Source organism: Carcharhinus amblyrhynchos, chromosome 5 (assembly GCF_965287045.1).
Source record: "Carcharhinus amblyrhynchos chromosome 5, sCarAmb.v2.hapA, whole genome shotgun sequence".
NCBI lineage: Eukaryota > Metazoa > Chordata > Chondrichthyes > Carcharhiniformes > Carcharhinidae > Carcharhinus > Carcharhinus amblyrhynchos.
In genome coordinates this window covers 108,999,394-109,020,298 of record NC_137328.1, presented here as the reverse complement: position 1 = coordinate 109,020,298, position 20,905 = coordinate 108,999,394, and the positions used below count along the sequence as shown (strand labels likewise).

General features: G+C 44.1%; 1 protein-coding gene across 6 annotated transcripts in view; it reads left to right on the top strand.

Moving 5' to 3' along the window:
* tenm3 (teneurin transmembrane protein 3) overlaps window positions 1-20,905 on the top strand; it is a 909,202-nt gene that overhangs the window by 687,668 nt on the left and 200,629 nt on the right. For all 6 annotated transcript variants that reach the window (XM_080189440.1, XM_080189438.1, XM_080189437.1 and 3 more), the window contains one exon: window positions 4,505-4,627. In XM_080189440.1, coding sequence (XP_080045566.1) covers window positions 4,505-4,627 — 123 coding nt within the window. The remainder of the gene's footprint in view (window positions 1-4,504; window positions 4,628-20,905) is intronic.

The window sequence follows — 20,905 nt, the reverse complement described above, 5'->3', positions numbered from 1 at the left end:
AGAGGAAATCAGCAGCGTGGTGTGTCATTTAGCATTAAATTAATCTGACCCCTTTGTGCTTGATATTAAATCTTTTCATCAGGTGCGGCATTTATCTGTCATCAACATGCAAATAACTTGGCTGAAGATCACTTGGCGATGTGCCATTTGGTGTTTTTGCTCTGTCTGCCTATCTATTGCCTGTTCTTTTTACAGACACTGCAATGCCATTGATTCATTTCTTCTTTTTCACCCTCCTCAAGATATGTTTTATACATAGAGAGAAATATAATGAGTTTTCTTTTGCTTTTTGCTATAACACAGACACGGTTATAATTGGCTCTGTGTAGTTGGGAAAGGTGGCTGATATTTGCGTCTCAGAGTACGAGGTATGGTGGCACAGTGGTCAGCACTGCTGTCTCACAGCACCAGGGTCCTGGGTTTGATTCTTGGCTTGGGTCATTGTTTGTATGTTCTCCCTGTGGGTTTCCTCCGGGTGCTCTGGTTTCCTCCCACAGCCTGAAAGATGTGCTGGTTAGGTGCATCAGCCTGACCAGGTGGTGGAGTGTGGCAAATAGGAGAATTTTACAGTGATTTCATTGCAGTATTAATGTAAGCTTTACTTGGGACTAAGCAATAAACTTCAACGAGGGGAGAAACACCATCCTTGGGGAATTTCTTAAACATTGTGGTCTCTACAAAGAGGAGATCAGCAGCTGGAACGGGTTGTTAGAAAGAGCTCTAGAGCCCAGGACTCATTTTAGAATCAGTGAGCTGCTGTCGTGGGAAGGAGCAGAGATTCTGGTTGAGTCAGATCAAATGGGCTGCAGGCTTGCTTCATCCAAACCAGTCCTGTGATTTTTGCGAATGATTTAATAATGAAGCAATGACAGTATGAACCACTCTGAAAGTAGTGCCTTTTCGTAGTTGGTTAGCCAGCAGTTGCAGACTTATGCAAGACACATTTCTTCCTGTTCCAACACAGTCAATTATTCCCTACTGCTTCAATACAGTTCCATGCTGGTCAGCACAAGACTCACTTGAAAAGGAAAAGGATGCAACTTTGTGGTTTGCTGTGAATTGGATTCTTTTTCTCTGTTTTCAGTGATCATTAAGAGCCCAGATCCACAAGGGCATTACTGCGCAAAGTGGCAACAACTAAATCTACTCTGTGACAAGCAATTGGCTACTTTCGGTGTAAAAGGCAAGGTTTTTTTTCCAACACCATAACAGAACCAAAGAGTAAAGGTTAACACAAGGCCCGATGTTAACACAAGGGAGCGAAACTGTGGACTCAAGTAGCCTGAGACCCAAGTAATAGGTGGCATGGTAGCACAGTAGTTTGCACTGCTGTGTCACAGTGCCAGGGACCCAGGTTCGATTCTAGCCTTGGATGACTGTGTGGAGTTTGCACATTCTCCCCGTTTCTGTGTAGGTTTTGTCCGGGTACTCCGGTTTCCTCCCACAGTCCAACGGTGTGCGAGTTAGGTGGGTTGGCCATATTAAATTGCCTCTTAGTGTCCCAACATGTGGAGGGTAGGGGGATTAGTGGGGTAAATGGTTAAGGGAATGGGGTGGAGAGTGGGTGCAGACTCGATAGGCCAAATGACCTCCTTCTGTACTGTAGGGATTCTATGAAGTGATGTTAATACCCAGGTCTCATCAGCATGCCCGTGCCAACTGAAAGCAGTGGTGGGGCGGGGTGTCAGAGTGGCAGGAGGGAACTGTTGGATAGCCGGAGGTCAGCACTTTTGGGTGGCTGGTGTGAAGGATTGGTGCCTGGTATTCAGGTAAGTTGTGGGCACATGATTTCAGGAAGGTCTCACAGTCAGTGTGGGGAGGAGAAACACTGAAGATACTGCGAATGCCGGATATCTGAAACCAAAACAGAAAATGCTGGAAAATCTCAGCAGGTCGGACAGCACCTGCGGAGAGAGATTAGAGCCAACATTTCAAGTCTGGATGACCCTTTGTCAGAACTCTGATTTTCAAAGGGCCGTGGGTGCATTTTCAAAATCATGGTCTCAGAGGTTCTCTTGGATCCCAATATCTGCAGAAGTTTTGTCATTTTCAAAGGGCTGGCTTTGGTGGTGTGGGTGATTAGGAGACCGACTTGCTGTCAGTTAACAATACATTGATCTGCTGATGCAGTTCGTTAAAGGACCTGTCCATTTCAGGAATCGAAATCTGACATTTTGCTCAGGTGAAAGCGAATTCTCTGGTGCGTACTGGTGCGCAGCTGGCATGGCACAGTGGCACAGTGGTTAGTACTGTGGCATCACAGCACCAGGGATCTGAGTTCAATTCCAGCCTCAGGTGACTGTCTGTGCGGAGTCTGCACTTCCTCCCCGTGTCTGCATGGGTGTTCTCTGGGTGCTCCAGTATCCTCCTACAGTCCAAAGACGTGCAGCTTAGGTGGATTGGCCATGCTAAATTGCCCCTTAGTGTCAGAGGGATTAGCAGGGCAAATATGTAGGGCTGTGAGGATAGGGCCTGGATAGAATTATTGTCAGTGCAAGCCCGATGGGCCAAATGTCCTCCTGCACTGTAAGGATTCTACAATTCTATGATAGCCACCGAGCCAAGTAAAGTTTATTTGTTGTTGTGTCGAAATTGTATTTCCATGGACCAAACTGCGCCAGTGTGAGCTCTGTGCATTTCCTGCATGGCCTCTTGCAGCCCCATCTATGGCGTTGACCCTGTAAGGAGTAACATGCTCTCTTCGGCAAGGCAGTGTCAGCCTCCAACACGGCTGTCCCCCGACTTTGCCACTCGCGTCAGTCTGATAGTTCCTGTCTCTTGGAAGCTCTGAGCGCCACTAACTGGAATTCATTGAGGGCTTGGGTTCTTGACCTCATTTTAAAAAATCCGGCCTGAGCAGTTTTCAGCCAGCGCCCCTTTCTCCTGCTTGTGGAAAGTGGAGAATGTAAGGAGGAAGCAAAACGACAGGCAAGTCTGTGGGTGATCGGAACAGGCTAAAGTTACCCCTTAAGAGAAGCTTGTGTGGAATATACCGGGTTAAATGTTATTAAAAATGCTTCCTTTTCTCCATGGTGTCCATCTTGAAAAATGAACTGTATGAGTAATTTTAAAGTTTATTTATTAGTCACAAGTAAGCTTACAATTAGCATTGATGTGGAGCTGCTAGCATTGGACTGAGGTAGGCACAATAAGAAGTCTGACAACACCAGGTTCAAGTCCAGCAGGTTTATCTGGAATCACGAGCTTTCTGAGCGCAGCTCCTTCATCAGGTGATGAAAGACTGTTGGACCATGTCCTGGTGCTATGAAACTTCTTACTGCATTAACACTGCAATGAACTTACTGTGAAAACTTCCAGTTGCCATATTCCGGTGCCTGTTCGAGTACACTGAGGGAGAATTTAATATGGCTATAAAATAGAAGCCCTACAATGCAGAAGGAGGCCATTTGGCCCATCGAGTCTGCATCGACCACAATCCCAATCCCCCTGTCACAAGGGTAAATTTAGCATGGCCAATCAACCTAACCTGCACATCTTTAGACTGTGGGAGGAAACTGGGGCACCCAGAGGAAACCCGTGCAGACACGGGGAGAACATGCAAACACCGTACAGATAGTGACCCAAGCCAGCAATCAAACCTGGGTCCCACTGTGAGGCAACAGTGCTAACCACTGTGCCACTGCTCCACTGACTTATATGGAATTTTCCTTGAAGTCTTGAGAAAATGCACTGTGAAGTCTTTCTTTAATAAAACCATCATTGGTTTTGCCTGATATTGGCACCTCAGTGCAGAATACTTTTTTCATGCAGAATACTCTTTCCCTCACCAACTTACAGTAAACGCTTCCCTCTGGATACATTGCAGATGTATTAGATTCCATTCGGGAAGGCTTGATAAAGCAGAAAAATAACATACTCGCGCTATTCAGCTGTGCCTGGACTGACCCTGTTTGCCAATACACTGCATGAGACACGTTGGAACAACCCGGGGCCTGATTTTTTCATGAAGGGAGCAGGGAGGGACTGACTGGGCTATTTGAGGTTATTTTTTTCCTCCTTATGCTGGTTTGTTACTCACTTCACGACTTCCCCTGAGTTTTATATCCTTGGCAGAACTTTCACGAAAGGGGAGGCACAGTGGCAGAGTGGTTAGCACTGCTGTCTTACAGCACTACGGGCCCGGGTTCGACTCCTGGCTTGGCTCAATGTCTGTGTGGAGTTTGCACGTTCTCCCTGTGTCTCCATGGGTTTCCTTCAGGTGCTCCGGTTTCTTCCCACAGTCTGAAAGACGTGCTGGTTAGATGCATTGACCACGCTAAATTGCCCCTCAGTGTACCCGAACAGGCACTGGAGTGTGACAACCAGGGGATTTTCACAGTAACTTCATTGCAGTGTTAACATAAGCCTACTTGGGGCAATAAAAACACTTAAGCTTAGATGTCATTCCCGCAAGTTCTGATTCCTTCCAACCCAGATGATTCTTTTGGTTTGAAATATTGCCTTGCCCTTCCTGATGTTTGATGCACATTTTTTATTTAATCAGCGATGCATCTACTCGGCCTGAACTGGCAGCTGCAGCAGGTCGAAAATTACATGTTTGAAAATGGGAAAGTGAAGACGGAAAGCTCGCCGACCAACGCAGTGACGTCAACTTCAGGCGACAGTGGTAAGCAATGACTTGGGTTAGTATTGAGAAAAATGTAAATGAAAAGAATACTGATAGTTCATGTGTGTTGAGGGGGAGAGTTTTGTTCATTTATTCACGTAATCTTCTCCCCAGAAGGTTGACTTTTGAGGATCTCAACTTTATCTCAACTTTACACACATTCTAAATATCAGCACACGTTCTGCATCCACAACATTATTTCTATCATCCATTTTCTCCCTTGCTTCCCTCTTCTGCACTTTCCATCAATCTTCCCTTCCAGTAAGTGCTTTGACCTACTGTCTGCTGTGACTGACGTACTATATCTTAACCTCTTTGATGTTACTCACTCATTTCCTATTTTCCCCAACCAATTCCAGCGCTGCCTCATTCGTCTTTCTGTCTGTGTAGGATATGCGGAACATCCTTCCATATGTCCACATCTCGAATTCATTCAGCTTGTCAGAAGTCAGAGTTATGTTGCCCATAACTCTGGCTCGTATGACAGAGATGACAAGTTGAAGCAACTCAGCACTCCTTTCCCATTCAGGTTCAGGTTCCGATTCTTTGATGTTAACACAGGAGGAGATGGCTCATCTTTTTACAAAAAAAGACTTGCATTTAGGTAGCATTTTTCACAACTAATGGACATCTCAAAGAGGTTTGTAGCCAGTTAGATGTTTTTGAAGTGTCGTCACTGTTGTAATGTCAGAAGCATGGTCACCAATTTACATAATGCAAACAGCAATGCGGTCATGACTAGATAAACTGTTGACTGAGGGTTAAATATTGACAGCGCTGGTGTCCTACCAGGGATAACTCCACGTTCTTCAAAATAGTGCCAATGGATTTCTTACATCCACCGGAGAGGATGAATGTGCAAACTCCACATTAACATTGACCCAAGCCGGGAATCAAAAACGGGTCCCTGTCGCTGTGCGGCAACTGTGCTAACCACTGTGCCACCCCATATAAAGGATTTGTATATAAAGAAATTAAAAAGATGTTTCAATCACAGGCCATACCATCATCATGTCTGCTCTTCATAAACATTGAAAGAGTGACCTACCTTGATATGTCACCCTTAAATGAATCTGTGATAACTTCATTGTTCTACTCTAATACTGTGCAGTGCTGGGATGGTACGACAGATCTCCCAACACCCACTGTGAAGTGAAGGAACTGATATGTCAGCAGATTATAGGAAAACATAAAAAGAACAGGGTTGTTGTGATGGGTGATTTTAACTTCCCCAACATAGACTGGAATTCCTTTAGTGCTGGGGCTTGGACGGGACAGCGTTTGTTCAGTGTGCCCAAAAGTATTTCTTGAGCCAATGTAGAGTCATAGAGGCTTGCAGCATGGAAACAAGACCTTTAGCTCAACCTGTCCATGCCATCTGGTTTTTACCATCAAGCTAGTCCCAAATACCCGCGTTTGGCCCATATCCCTCTATGCCATGTAACTGTCTAAATGCTTTTTAAAAGACAAAACTGTACGCACTTCTACTACTACCTCTGGCAGCTCGTTCCAAACACTCACCACCCTCTGTGTGAAAAAACTGCCTGTGTAGATAGTCCACTTCAGGAAGGGGCTCTCCTGGTCCTGGTTCTGGGAAACGAGCCTGGACAAGTGATTGATGTCTCAGTGGGGGACCATTTTGGGAATAGTGAATGCAATTCTATAAGTTTCAAGATACTTGTAGCAAAGAGTAGAAGTAGCCCCAGAGTGAAAGTACTAAACTGGGGGAAGGCTAACTACGATGGTATTGGGCAGGAGCTAGGGAAGGTAGACTGGGGGTGACTGTTTGAGAATAAATCCTCATCCAATATGTCGGAACCTTTTGAAAGCCTGGACAAGTGCGTCCTTGTAAAAAACATAGAACATAAAACAGTACAGCACAGTACAGGCCCTTTGGCCCTCGATATTGAGCCGAGCTTTGACCAAAACCAGGATCAATCTATCCCACTCCCTATAATTCTGGTGTGCTCCATGTGCCTATCCAATAACCGCTTGAAAGTTCCTAAAGTGTCCAACTCCACTATCACAGCAGGCAGTCCATTCCACGTCCCAACCACTCTCTGAGTAAAGAACCTACCTCGGACATCCCTCTTATATCTCCCACCATGAACCTTATAATTATGCCCCCTAGTAACAGCTACATCCACCGAGGAAATAGTCTCTGAACGTCCACTCTATCTATCCCCCTCATCATCGTATAAACCTCTATTAAGTCATCTCTCATCCTCCTCTGCTCTAAAGAGAAAAGCCCTAGCTCCTTCAACCTTTGATCATAAGACCTACCCTCCAAACCAGGCAGCTTCCTGGTAAATCTCCTCTGCACTCTCTCCAATGCTTCCACATACTTCTCATAGTGAGGTGACCAGAACTGCGCACAATATTCCAAATTTGCTCTCGCCAAGGTACTGTATAGTTGCAGCATAACCCCACAGGTCTTAAACTCAACCCCCGTTAATAAATGCTAACGCACTATAGGCCTTCATCCCGGCTCTATACACTCGAGTGGCAACCTTCAGAGATCTGTGGATATGAAGGATAAAGATGGGAAGATTCATGAAACCTGGATGACAAGAGAGATTGTGAGCTTAGTGAAAAAGAAGAGAAGGAGGCACACATAAACTTCAGGAAATTGATAACGAATAAGGCTCTTGAAGAATATAAAAATAACAGGAAAGAGCTTAAACGGGGACTTGGGAGGGCAAAAATGGGCCACAAAATGTCCTTGGCAGGAAAGATTAAGGAGAATCCCAAGACTTTTTTGCATTTTTAAGGAGGAAGAGGGTAGATAAGGAAAGGATAGTGGAGGGAATTTGTGTGTAGAACCAGATGAGGTGCGTAAGGTTCTTAACGAGTGCTTTGCATCAGTTTTCACAAAGGGGAAAGATGTGGTGGGTGGTCAGTGCAGAAAGGAGGATGTTGACATTCTGGGACATGTTGAGATAAAAAAGGAGGTAATGGAGGTTTTGAAAAACATTAAGTGGACAAGTCTCCACCTCAACCCAAATCGATCTATCCCAGATTACTAAGAGAGATGAGGGAAGAAATTGCTGAGGCATTGGCCAAAATCTTTGTGTTCTCTTTAGTCACGAGTAATGTACCAGAGGATTGGAGAGTAGCTAACATTGTTCCTCTGTTTATGAAGGGCAGAGGAGACAACTACAGGCCTGTGATCCTTACATCAGTAGTGAGGAAATTATTGGAGAAGTTTCTTAGAGACAGGATTTACTCGCATCTTAAAGAAAATAGGCTTATTAATGATTGGCAGCATGGTTTTGTGAAGGGGAGGTCATGTCTCACAAACTTAAGTCCTTTGAGGAAGTGACAAGAACAATTGATCAGGGCAGGGCTGTGGATGTTGTATACATGGACTTTAGTAAAGCCTTCAATAAGGCTCCTCATGGCAGGCTGATATGGAAAATGAAATCACGTGGGATCCGAGGTGAGCTGATAAGATGGATACAAAACTGGCTTGGGCATAGAAAGCAGAGAGTAGCAATGGAAGGCTACTTATCTAACTGGGGGTCTGTGACCAGCAGTGTTCCACTTGTCACAGTGCTGGGACCTCTGTTTGTGATATATTTAATGGTTTGGAGGAAAATATAGGTGGTCTGATTCGGAAATTTGCAGATGATACAAATATTGGGGGAATAGCGGATAATGAGGAGGATTGTCAGAGGATACAGCAGGATATAAGTCAGCTGGAGTCCTGGGCTAAAAGGTGTCAGACGGAATTTTAACCGGACAAATGTGAGTTAATGCAATTTGGAAGGTTTACTGCAGAAGGAAAGTATACAGTAAATGATAGAGCCCTTAGAAATATAAGCATACAGAGGTATCTAGGTTTACAGATCCATAGTTCCCTGAAGGTGGCAACTCTGGTGGACAAGGTGGTTAAGAAGGCGTTTTGTCTGCTGGCCTTCATCAGTCAGGGCATTGAGTATAGGAATTGGAAAATCATGTTGCAGCTGTATAAGAATTTGGTTAGGCCACTTTTGGAGTTTTGTGTACAATTCTGGCTGCCATACGACCAGAAGAATGTTGATGCATAGGAGAGGGTGCAGAAGAGATTTACCAGATTTACCAGGATGTTGCCTGGTTTGGAGGATATGGAGACTATAAAGAAAGGTTGAACAAACTTGGATTGTTTTAATTGGAGCGTTGGAGGATGAGGGGGAACCTAATTGAAGTTTACAAGATTTTGACAGGCTTGGAAAGAAAGGATACTCAGAGTGTTTTTCCCAGGGTCGAAGGGTCAGTTACTCGGGGGCATCAGCTGAAAGTGAGAGGGGAGTTTAAAAGAGATGTAAGGAGCAAGTTTTTTCACACAGAGGTTGGTGAACACACTGCCAGAGGAGGTGGTGGAAGCAGATTCTATAACAACTTACAAGAGGCACCTGGATAGATACATGAGGAGGCATGGAATAGAGGGATATGATCCACGTAGAGGCAAGAAAATATTAGATTACAGCGGCATCAGTGTTGGTACAGACTTGATGGGCTGAAGGGCCTGTTCCTGTACTGCTCTTTATTCTTTGCAATATTTTTCTCAATCTGTTAGTTTTTATGAACTGAGTTAGTTTTTAATATCACGTTTGCAAATCAGTTTGAATCTGTGCATCATGTTCCTTTTTGAATTCAGTAAACTAACCCAAAACAATGTTGGTATTTTCAGTAAAATTCTGTGAAGTTGAACATTCTCGTATCAGTGATCTTTTACTTAGAAAGAACAAATATAAACCCTGTTTACATTTTATGGTGCGAAAAGCCTACTGTGTAATGGAATGTTATTTTCAACGATAGCAATTTAAAATTTGATGCTCAGTTGGGTGCATTTTGTGCAAAATTGTAAAACAGTTTTACATAACAAAACACATGTGCATGTGCACACACACATAATCACACATATACACACAATCACAGATACACACTCACATACACGCAATCACATACAATCACATACAATCACACTCACATACACACAATCACACACACACTCGTGTACAAGCAATCACATACACACAATCATACACACACTCACATACACACTCACACACACACACAATCGCATACACTTGCTCACATACACACAATCACATACACACATATCACACACACAATCACATACACACAACGACACACACACACTCACATACACAAAATCACATACACACAATCACACACACACTCACATACACAATCACGCACACACACATGCATAATCACACACACAAAATCACACACACCTAATCAGACACATACACACAACCGCATATACACAATCACAGACACACATACACACAATTGTGTACACACAATCATGTACACACAATCACATACACTCATACAATCGTTTACACAAAAATCATATGCACACACTCACATACACACACTCACATACACACACTCACATACACAGTCACACACACACAATCGCATACACACAATCATGCACATGCATAATCACACACACAAAATTACATGCACACAATCACATACACACAATCACATAACACAATCACATACACACATACACAGTCACATACACACACAAACACATACATAATCACACACAATCACATACATACACACAAAATCACACACACACAATCACGTATACAAAATCACATACACACACTCACAGACACACACTCACATATACATACTCATGTACACAATCATGCACATACGTACACACACAAAGACACACTCAATCACACACAGACACAATCACATGCACATTCACATACACACAGTCCACACTCTCATTCACAAACACATACACACATTCACGTGCAATCACACATGGACAATATCTCACACACTCACTTACATGCATACGTTCAAGCAATCACTCATACAGACACTCAATCTCTCACATACAATCAATCACACACACAGTGGCACACACAGACAATTGCACTCACACAATTTATCACACACACAAAATGAACCTCACACAAACAATAACACACACAGGCAATCACGCACAAACAGAATTTATCACACACGCACAGAATTTATCACACACAATAATATAGGCGCAATAATATCGACAATCACATGCACACAACTAATCACACACGTACAGCTGCATCTGCACTTTGTATGTCAGAGGCTGGATTTTCTTGGCCAGCTTGCCCTAAGTTGGGTAGGGTAGCAACATCACTGTTAGTCAGGTGACATGATGGGATCTCCTGTCATCTTTCACGATTGGTCCCTCATGGGAATGCAACCAAATGTCCGTTTGTTGTTGCCGCGTGCAAATGCTGACAGAGAATCTTCCAATTATTTCTCATCACGTCCACTCCTTAAACTCTGCTCACTGGACCTTCTGCTAAGGGGCATCCTTAGACCTGAGATAGTTGTGGTCTTGGCCCAAAAGGCTCCAGACGGTGGGAGAAGCTGTGATAGAAACTCCATGCTCCCCAAAAAAGGACATGGCAACAAAGGTTCAGCTTTGGCTGCAGCCTCCAGATGCTGCAGCTGTCTACATCCCATCCTGATTTCCCTGATTTACAAAAGCTGGAATTCCATCAGGTGTGGCTGCCCATAACTCAGTTATCTGGGAGGTGGATTCATTTTTTTTTAATGGCAGAGGGTTGAGCAGAAGCTTTGCTGTGAAGAAGGAAAGCCAGCTTGTTAGTGAAACCGTAGGAAGTATAAAAGAGAGAGAATGAATGGCATCCTTTATTTTCCAAATTCCATTTCAATCTGCAACCGCATTAATCAGCCGTATTTATCGAATCACAGAATCCCTACTGTGCAGAAATAGGCCATCCAGCCCATTGAGCCTGCACCAACCGCAATCCCATCCAGGAATTATTCCCGTAACCCTTCACATTTACCCCACTAATCCCTCGAACCTACGCATCCTGGGACATTAAGGGCCAATTTAGCAAGGCCAATCAACCTCACCTTGTGGTTATTCACAGAACAAGTTTTAAAGGGACAGGCCAGTTGAAGGTAGCTCAGCTCCACTTTAGCCACAGAAGATTTGATTGGGTCTCGCATGGTGTAACGTTCCTGTCAACTTTATGAAACAGCACATCATTTGGTTTGGCACAAGGAGTGCCATGGGAGCTGCATCAGAGATATTGAAAACCCTTCCCTATCAACGATCGCAATTAGCACGTGTCAAATTTTATTTGAATTTTGACTGAATTTTAGTTTAATGACATTTGAATAATTGTTTCTTGGACTGCAGCTGGAAAAGAGGCAACAGTTTTAGCAGAAGGTGTCAAGCCTCTCCCCCCATCAGAAAAAAAACCTTATGTTGCCGACAGGAGGATGTACAGCCGTTAAACTTCATGTTTGAGGTTGATCGTTAGAATTTTACTTTTCCATTGAGGAGAGAGTATCTCTTGGAGAGTTTCATACTACACAGCACAAGTGATGCTGTTCTTCCTAAAATGCTCTGGAATGAAGGCAGGGTCGTGAAGGAGTTAAAGGTGGAAAAATAAAGACTTCAATTCATGTAATCCTTTTAATGCTTACCAGACATCTCAAAGTGCTTTATGAAGAATGAAGTACTTTCCTTTATTAAATTTCAAATCAGCCTTCAGACACAATAGTGACTTCTAAGGGGCATTTGGACAAATGAATGGGATGGGAATAGAAGGATACGGTCCCCGGAAGGATAGGGGGTTTCAGTTCAGTCGGACAGCATGGTTGGTGCAGGCTTGGAGGGCCGAAGGGCCTGTTCCTGTGCTGTAATTATCTTTGATCTTTGTTCATTCTCAAGAACAAAGAACATTCTGAGAGCCGTTATTAAAGGCGGATACTATTCAGTGAGAGACAGTGACCGGAATTCTCTGGTCTTGTACATCCCGCTACCACTGCCAACGAGAATGGAGAATCTGACATTCAGCTAAATCTCGATTCACAGCAGCAGGACTGGAGAATCCTGGCCGTCGGAGAACTCCGGTCAATAATTGTCAATGGTCTGCTAGTGATTTAAACTTCCAAGGTCCTGAATACACCAGAGTCAACAGAAATGAGCTATTTGCTTAGAACATGTCTTTTGCACTGTTATTTGAAACTGTCATTTGTGAGATGTTGGGTATACCTTATGGCTGCTCCATGCATGATAGCTTTCCTTCGCAATTTGGGCAGCGTGGTGGCACGATGGTTAGCACTGCTGCCTCACAGCACTAGGAACTCGGGTTCAATTCTGGTCTTGGGTCACTGTCAGAGCCTGCACATTCTCCCCATGTATGCATGGGTTTTCCCCCAGATGCCCCGGTTTCCTTCCACAATCCGAAATGATAGAGCACTAGAACATAGAACATAGAAAAACTACAGCATAAACAGGGCCTTCAGCCCACAAGTTGTGCCGATGATAACCCTACCTACTAGGCTTACCTATAACCCTCAATTATGTGCTGGTTAGGTGGATTGACCATGCTAATTTCTCCCTCAGTGTACCCGAGCAGGTGCCAGGGTGTGGTGATTAGGGGATTTCCACAGTGACTTCATTGCAGTGTTAATGCAAGTCTTCTTATGACACTAATAAATAATATTAACCAAGCTTCTGCATTTATAAATGTCAATCCAATTGCATGCTAATCATTGCCTGAGATAGTAACCTGCAAATGGGACTTCCATCATCACACAAATCCTCCCCTATCAAGGTAAAAGAACGAACGCACAGCACAGTTCCTTTTGTTCAAAGCTCTGTTCCAATTCATGGAAGAAAATAATCATTTTTAATTCCCTCTGACATTTTATGACATTTTAATTAAAATGTCAGTTGCCTTGCCAACCAGAAGAGCCTCAAGTTGATCTCCTCTCTCTTGGAAGAACTGAGTTAAGTCCGAGCTTCCTGGCTCCAATAACAAGCCACATCCTTGCCCCTGAGATGTGGTTTCCAAGGGCTTGGCTACTCCATAACAGCCAAACCTCAGAGAGGGTTGAAGCCACGATTCCTGCAGTTTCCCATGGCGTCCTTCCAAATAGACAACTCTGGGCTTGGCAAGGAGGCAGACCTGAAGCAAGGGGCCATAGGAATTCCTACTAATTAGCTGCAGATTGTTCCTGGATTAGTCGGCAATGATGGTCACCACTTGTTTAGCATGAACAACATCTTTAGGTGGCCAAGAGCAGCCTGGATATTTATAGAGTTAGCACATTTAACTTCCAGCAAAACCATTGAATTAACAATTTTTGAAAATATGAATTTTTTGCATTGGCGTGGCTGTGAGCTCATGAACAAAATCAGATTCTTATACTCCATGTTCTCAACTCTGAGTTGTGGGACACCACACCAGGCGACCCTGTGACACAGTGGTTAGCACTGCTGCCCCACAGGGACCGGGTTCAATTCTGGCCTTGGGTGACTGTGTGGAGTTTGCACATTCTCCCTATGTCTGAGTGGGTCTCTTCCAGGTGCCCCGGGTTTCCTCCCACAGTCTGAAAGATATGCAGGTTAGGTGGATTGGCCATGATAAATTGCCCCTTAGTGGCCAAAGATGCGTACAGTAGTGAATTAGCCAAGGTAAATGCGTGGGGTTACAGGGATAGAGTTGGGCATGAGTAAGATGCTCTTTCAGCTAGTCGGCGTAGACTCGGTAGGTTGTATGTCCCGTTTCAGCACTGTATGGAATCTTTCTCTTAGAATAGAATCCCTACAATACAGAAGGAGGCCACTCTGCCCATTGAACCTGCACCAACAACAAACCCACCCTATCCCTGTAACCCACACATTTACCCTGCTAATCCTTTGAAACTAGGTTCAATTTAGCATGGCCAATCAATCTAACCCACATATCTTTGGTTTGTGAGAGGAAACTGGAGCACCCGGAGAACGTGCAGACTCTGCACAGACAGTGACCGAGCCGAGAATTGAGCCCAGGGCCCTGACCCTGTGAGGCAGCAGCGCCAACCACTGTGCCACTGTGTCACTTCAATACATTTAATTCATTTTGAAGACAGTTTTTGCTGTGGCCCAACGGCAAGCTCACTCACCCCTGAGCTTGAAGGTTCTGGGCCCAAGGCCTGCACAGTAAGAAGTCTGACAACACCAGATTTAAGTCCAACCGATTTAATCAAATAAATCGGTTGGACTTAAACCTGGTGTTGTCAGACTTCTTGCTGTGTTTACCCCAGTCCAACACCGGTATCTCCACCTCAAAGCCTGCCCCAGAGCTTGAACACAAAAGCCTTCGCTGGCACTCGAAGTGATGCATTGTCGGAGGTGCCACGTTTTCAATGAGAGGATAAAACAAAGCTCCATCTGCGTGCTCAGGTAGATGTGAGAAATTCAGTGATGTCCTGTCAAAGAGCAAGGAATCATCCCAGTGTGCTGGCCACTATTTAACCTTCAGTCAACATCATCTGGTCATTATCACATTGCTGTTTTTCAGAGATTGCTGCGTACAAATTGCCTGCCATTTTTACAACATTCCAACAGTAATGGCACTCCAAAAGTATTGTATTGGATATAAAGAGTTTTGAGATGTCATATAGTCAAGGAAGAACCTTTAGAAGTGCCAGTCTTTGTTTATTTTTAAGAGGTCCCATTAAACCCCGAACCACCCTGCCTTGATTCCAGTGCATTCTGGGAAGGATACCATTATGATCCTCTTGTGTTGTGTGGCTCGAGGGTGAACCTTGACCAAGAAAAGGGAAGTTCTAGCTGTTGACCTCTTATTTGCGGAAAGATTAGTTAGTGTTATCAGCTACATATCAATATATCGTGAGTTTGACATGCCAAGGCTTCTGCTTTGGTTGGAACATACCATTTGATGAGGTAATGGCACTCCCACAGTGGACGGAAGAACTTATTAGAAGAGAGGTTTTTCTGGATTTTTGTACCGCGCAAGTTGCAATGGCTCCGAACGTTTGCCCAAGAATTTAGCCAGTCGTCATTTCTTTCATTCCATCACGGGCATGTCAATACACAGGCATGAAAAGAGTGGTCACAATTATCAAGCCACAAGCAGTGTTACAGATGGAACAATTTCCCTTTGCCTCTCCAAATAGTGGATACACTGAACAGGCAACACAACGGCAATTGATATTCCTTTCAAAAAGGAGTTGCGTAAATATCAAGCTGGAAACAGAATGGGAGGTTGCAGGAATAGATAAAGATTGTGATTATCCATCCCAGGTGTCCACCATTTAAAAGCAAAATAGCGTGGACACAGGAAATCTGAAAGGGAAACAGAAAAATGCTGAGAAAACGCAGCTGGTCTTGCAGCATCTGTGGAGAGAGAAATAGCGGGCTGCACGTTACAGTGGTTTCTGTATGTGTGGTTTGGGTCGGTGTATGGAAAGTCAACTCGCTGCACACCACCCTGGCGCTGAGGGTGGGTTAATGTGCCCAACAATGTGTCTGCCACCCCTTACTGCAGAGGAAGGCCTGCTCCCGGGCTCTTGGCTGATCAGATTGGCCAAGAGCTCCCATAGTCCTGGTAGTCCCAAGATTTCAGTCGTGTGCACTGCACCGAGAAGGTGATGGCCTAGTGGTATTATCACTAGACCGTTAATCCAGAAACTCAACTAATGTTTTGGGGACATGGGTTCGAATCCTGCCACGGCAGATGGTGGAATTGAGCTCAATAAAAAATCTGGAATTCAGAACCCACTGATGACCATGAAACCATTATGGATTGTTGGAAAAACCCATCTGGTTCTTCCAACCAGATGTCCTTTAGGAAGGGAAATCTGCTGTCCTTACCTAGTCTGGCCTACATGTGACTCCGGAGCCACAGCAGTGTGGTTGACTCTCAATTGCCCTCTGAAATGGGCTGGCCAAGGGCAACCAGGGATGGGCAATAAATGCTGGGCCAGCCAGCAATGGCCATGTCCCATGAATTAATAAACACAAACTACAGGGCTTGCAGCAACTCCCAAGAAAGAGGCCAGATGGATCCTGGTGTAAGTCTGAGGTTTTGGATGTGGAGGGTTTTGGCTGCTTAGGGAGAGGGAGGATGTTAAGGGGGGAGAGGATGTTAAGGCAAGAGAGGTGGCTTCTGACCTTCCAGGGGCTGCCCCCTTAAAAACTTACTAACCAAAATATTCTGCCCTCTTCTGCCTGACAGCCCACACCAACTGCATGGACAGTGTATTTGCGGGGTCAATTGGCAACTTAGCAAGCTCAATTGACCCATGATTATTTAATTAAATATGGCAGACGGGCTGTCAATTTCAGTCTCCACCTGCCTACCATGTTATGAGGATGGTTGGAAAGGTGGTGGGCTGGGCACTGCTCTATTATACACATGCACCCCCACAGCCCATTGAAAACACCCGGCAGGAGCATGTAAGATTAAGCCCATTTTTCGATTCCAATATGACTCTTCTTTTGAACAATTCTAAAGAAATGCTGCAGTCAAAATGTTAACTCTGTTTCTCTCTCCACACATGCTGCCAGACAGGCTGAGTTTTCCAGCACTTTTTTGTCTCTATCTAAACTATTCAATCTTTTTTCACCTGACGACCAAACATTGAACAAAATAAGATACGCGGGATATTGGAAATAAGACCATTCAGTCAAACCAGTCCTTGCAGCATCCAATCAAGTTTCTTCCCTTTTTTTGCATCTAAAGGGGGAATGGCACAGTAGTTAGCACCACTGCCACACAATATCAGGGACCCGGGCTCAATTCCAGCCTGTTTGTGTGGAGTTTGCACCTTTTCCCCATGTCTATGCGGATTTCCTCTGGTTACCCTAGTTTCCTCCCACAGTCCAAAGATGAGCGGATTAGGTTGTTTGGCCATGCTAAATTAACCCTAATGTCAGGGGTTTAGCAGGGTAAATATGTGGGGTTATGGGGACAGGGCTTGGGTGGGATTGTGGTTGGTGCAGACTCGATGGGCCACATGGCCTCCTTCTGCACTGTAGGGATTTTATATCCATTCCCAATTCCATCATCAATTTCTCGGCCTTCTCCTGAACTCATCTAATCAAGATTTGATGCAGGTTTAGCCTAATGCCCTTATTTTTCAATTTTGTCCCACTACAAATAAAGTCTAGTGCTTAGTTTTGCTTTACTGCATCTGCACTATTCACTTCAACCACTCCCTGTGGTATTAAGTTTCACATTCTCACCTCTCGATGGGTAACAAAGTTTATTCTGAATTCCCTATTGGATTCCACAGTGACTATCTGAGACTGATGGCCTCTCGCTATTGCTGTTTCCCACAAGAGGAATCGCTCTTCTCTGAATTCTCTTTATCAACATCTTTCATCATTTGAAAGGTCTTTGCGATCTCCCTCCGCTTTCTTTTTAAAGGGAGAAAAGACTGAGCCTTCTTCATCTTTTCCTGATCTACATTTCCATGTATTTCTAATATCATCCTTGTAAATCCTCTCTGCACCCCTTCCAATGCCTCCACATAGTTTTTCTAATTTCCCAAATCAATTGGGCCAGTGGGCTGACGAATGGCAGATGAAGTTTAATTCAGATAAATATGAAGTGGTGCATTTTGGTAGGATGCAGAGCAGCACTTTTTTCACACAGAGTGTTGAGTGTCTGGAACGAGCTGCCAGAGGTGGGGGCAGGTATAAATTTGCCCTTTAAAAAATATTTGGGCAGTTGCATGGGTATAGAGAGATATGGGCCAAAGGCAGGTAATTGTGACCAGCTTAGTGGTTAAAAAAAAGAGATGGCGTGGACAAGTTGGGCCGAAGGGCCTGTTTCCATGTTGTAAACCTCTATGAGTCTATGACTATGAAACAGAAGTGCATGTGGTATTCTAAGTGTGGTCTAATCAAGATTTGATGCAGGTTTAGCCTAACACCCTTATTTTTCAATTTTGTCCCACTACAAATAAAGTCTAGTGCTTAGTTTTGCTTTACTAAAATGGCCTTGCTAATCTGTGGTCAAATTTGAGTGATTAGTGTATTTACACTCTGATCCCTTTGTACTTTACCCCACTTGGACTCAAACCTTCTCAGTAATAAATGTCCTTGTAGGATTCCGATGGTGGGCCAGGTGTTAGGTTGTTTAGATTGTAGAAGGTAGAAAGTTGACTAGTAGAATTGTGGGGATGATTAATTGCCCTTAACTTTTGTTGCCTTTTGGCAACAACCAGGCTGATTCCTGGGATGGCAGGTCTGTCATATGAGGAGAGATTAAGTTGGTTAGGATTATAGTTACCAGAGTTTAGAAGAGTGAGAGGGGACCTTATAGAAACTTACAAAATTTGAACAGGGTGAGGCAGGGTAGATTCAGAAAGAATGTTCCTGATGGTGGGAGAATCCAGAACTAGGGGTCATAGTTTGAGGATAAGGAGTAACCCTTTTAGAACTGGGGTGAGGAGAACTTTTCTTCACCCAGAGAATGCTGAATGTGTGGAATTCACATCCACAGATTGTAGTCGAGGCCAAAACATTGTCTGATTTCAAGAAGAAATTAGAAATAGCTTTTGGGGCTAAAGGGATCAAAGGATATGGGAGGAAGTGGGGGGGAAATCAGGATATTGAATCTGATGATCAGCCATGATCATAATGAATGGTGGAGCAGGCTCAAAGGGCCAAATGGCCTACCCGTGCTTCTAGTTTCTATGTTTCTACGCAATCAGGGAGTTATCAAATGAGGAGTTAAAGTGAGTGATATAGAGTGAATGATTGATGTCAGGTTTCGGGTGTCACTGACTAAAGCAGTGTTTATTGACCATCCCTAATTGCCTTGCAGAAGGAATCATCACGTCATCCACTTTTCCATGTGTGTGAATTAAAGCAAGAGCTTTCATTGTTGTATGGCCTCGGTTGCACTAATACCATTTTGGCATAAAACCAGCATAAAATAGTAACACACAAATTGTCTCAGGAAAAGAAATGGCATAAAGTTGGCATAATGCCACAGTTACACTGAAGCTTCCCAGAACATTCTGGGATGTGTTATTTTGTCATTTGAACCTACACTGAAAGCAATAGTCCATTTGATTCAAATCAGAAATCCAGAAAGGGATCTAATTTCATGTTAAATACTCATTGTTTCGAATCAGCAAAACCTCTTGAGTTTTATGGACCTGCTGTGAATTTTCATAGTTAACGCAGTTGATGTTACTGTTTTCAATGGTAGCCTTTTTTCAAAAACCTTCGCACCACCTGGGGTTGGAGAGGTCAGATTTGGCCCTGTGTAAGTCACTTGGGGAAAAAGAGAGAAACCAGTGTTGTGAATGGTGGATCAGTGATTTCACTGGGTGGAATCTTTTCTGTTAGTAACATTTCTGCTCACAGCTCACAGTGGGCAGGTCAGAGGTACTCCTGTTTCATTGAATGTGGAGTTCCATTTACATTGATTAATAGAAGATTGCCTATTCCACTTCCTGACATGTTAATTAGTGTCACTTATAGCGATAACATTGAAAGTTCTCCAATCGCACGGGAGTTGTGAAAAACTCTTCAGCCCCACTAAGTCTCAGATCAGCTTTTACAACATTTTCTTGATTCAGTGGTGTCTTGGCAGCACAGTGGTACAATGGTTAGTGTTGTTGCCTCACAAGGGGCCTGGGTTCGATTCCCGGCTCGGGTCACTGCCTGTACAGAGTTTGCACTGTTTGTGTGGGTTTCCTCCAGGTGCTCTGGTTTCCTCCCACAGTCTGAAAGACATGCTGGTTAGGTGCATTGGTCATGCTCAATTCTATCTCAGTGTACCCGAATAGGTGCTGGAGTGTGGTGACGAGGAGATTTTCACAGTAACTTCACTGCAGTGTTAATGTAAGCCTATTTGTGACAATAATGAATAAACAAAACTTCTTATCCTGGACATTTTATTATTAAAATCATGTTGGAGCATTTTTTTTCTCCCTGGGGCAGCACGGTGGTTAGCACTGTTGCCTCATGGCTCCAGGGACCCAAGGCCTTGGTTGACTGTGTGGAGTTTGCATGTTCTCCTTGTGTCTGTGTGCGTTTTGTCCAAGTGTTCCAGTTTCCTCCCATAGTTCAAAGATGTGCAGGTTAGATAGATTGGCCACACTAAATTGCCCCTTAGTGTCCCAAGGTGTGTAGGTTAGATGGATTAGCCATAGTAAATGTATGGGGTTATGAGAATAGGGTGCGGGAAAGGGTCTGGATAAGTTCTCTGTCAGAGAGTCAATGCAATCTTCATGGGCCGAAAGGCCTCCTTCTGAACTTAGGGACCCTATTCTATTGTTCTGTGGTATTAAGAGCACAGCTGATATTAAACACCCGGTTATTCCAAATCTCAGAAGGAAAACTTGAAACACCCGCTTTCAACTGTATTTGCAATTTGGTATAATGCAAGGAAAGACGTGAAACTGGCACAGTGGCACAGTGGTTAACACTGCTTCTTCATAGCACCAGAGACT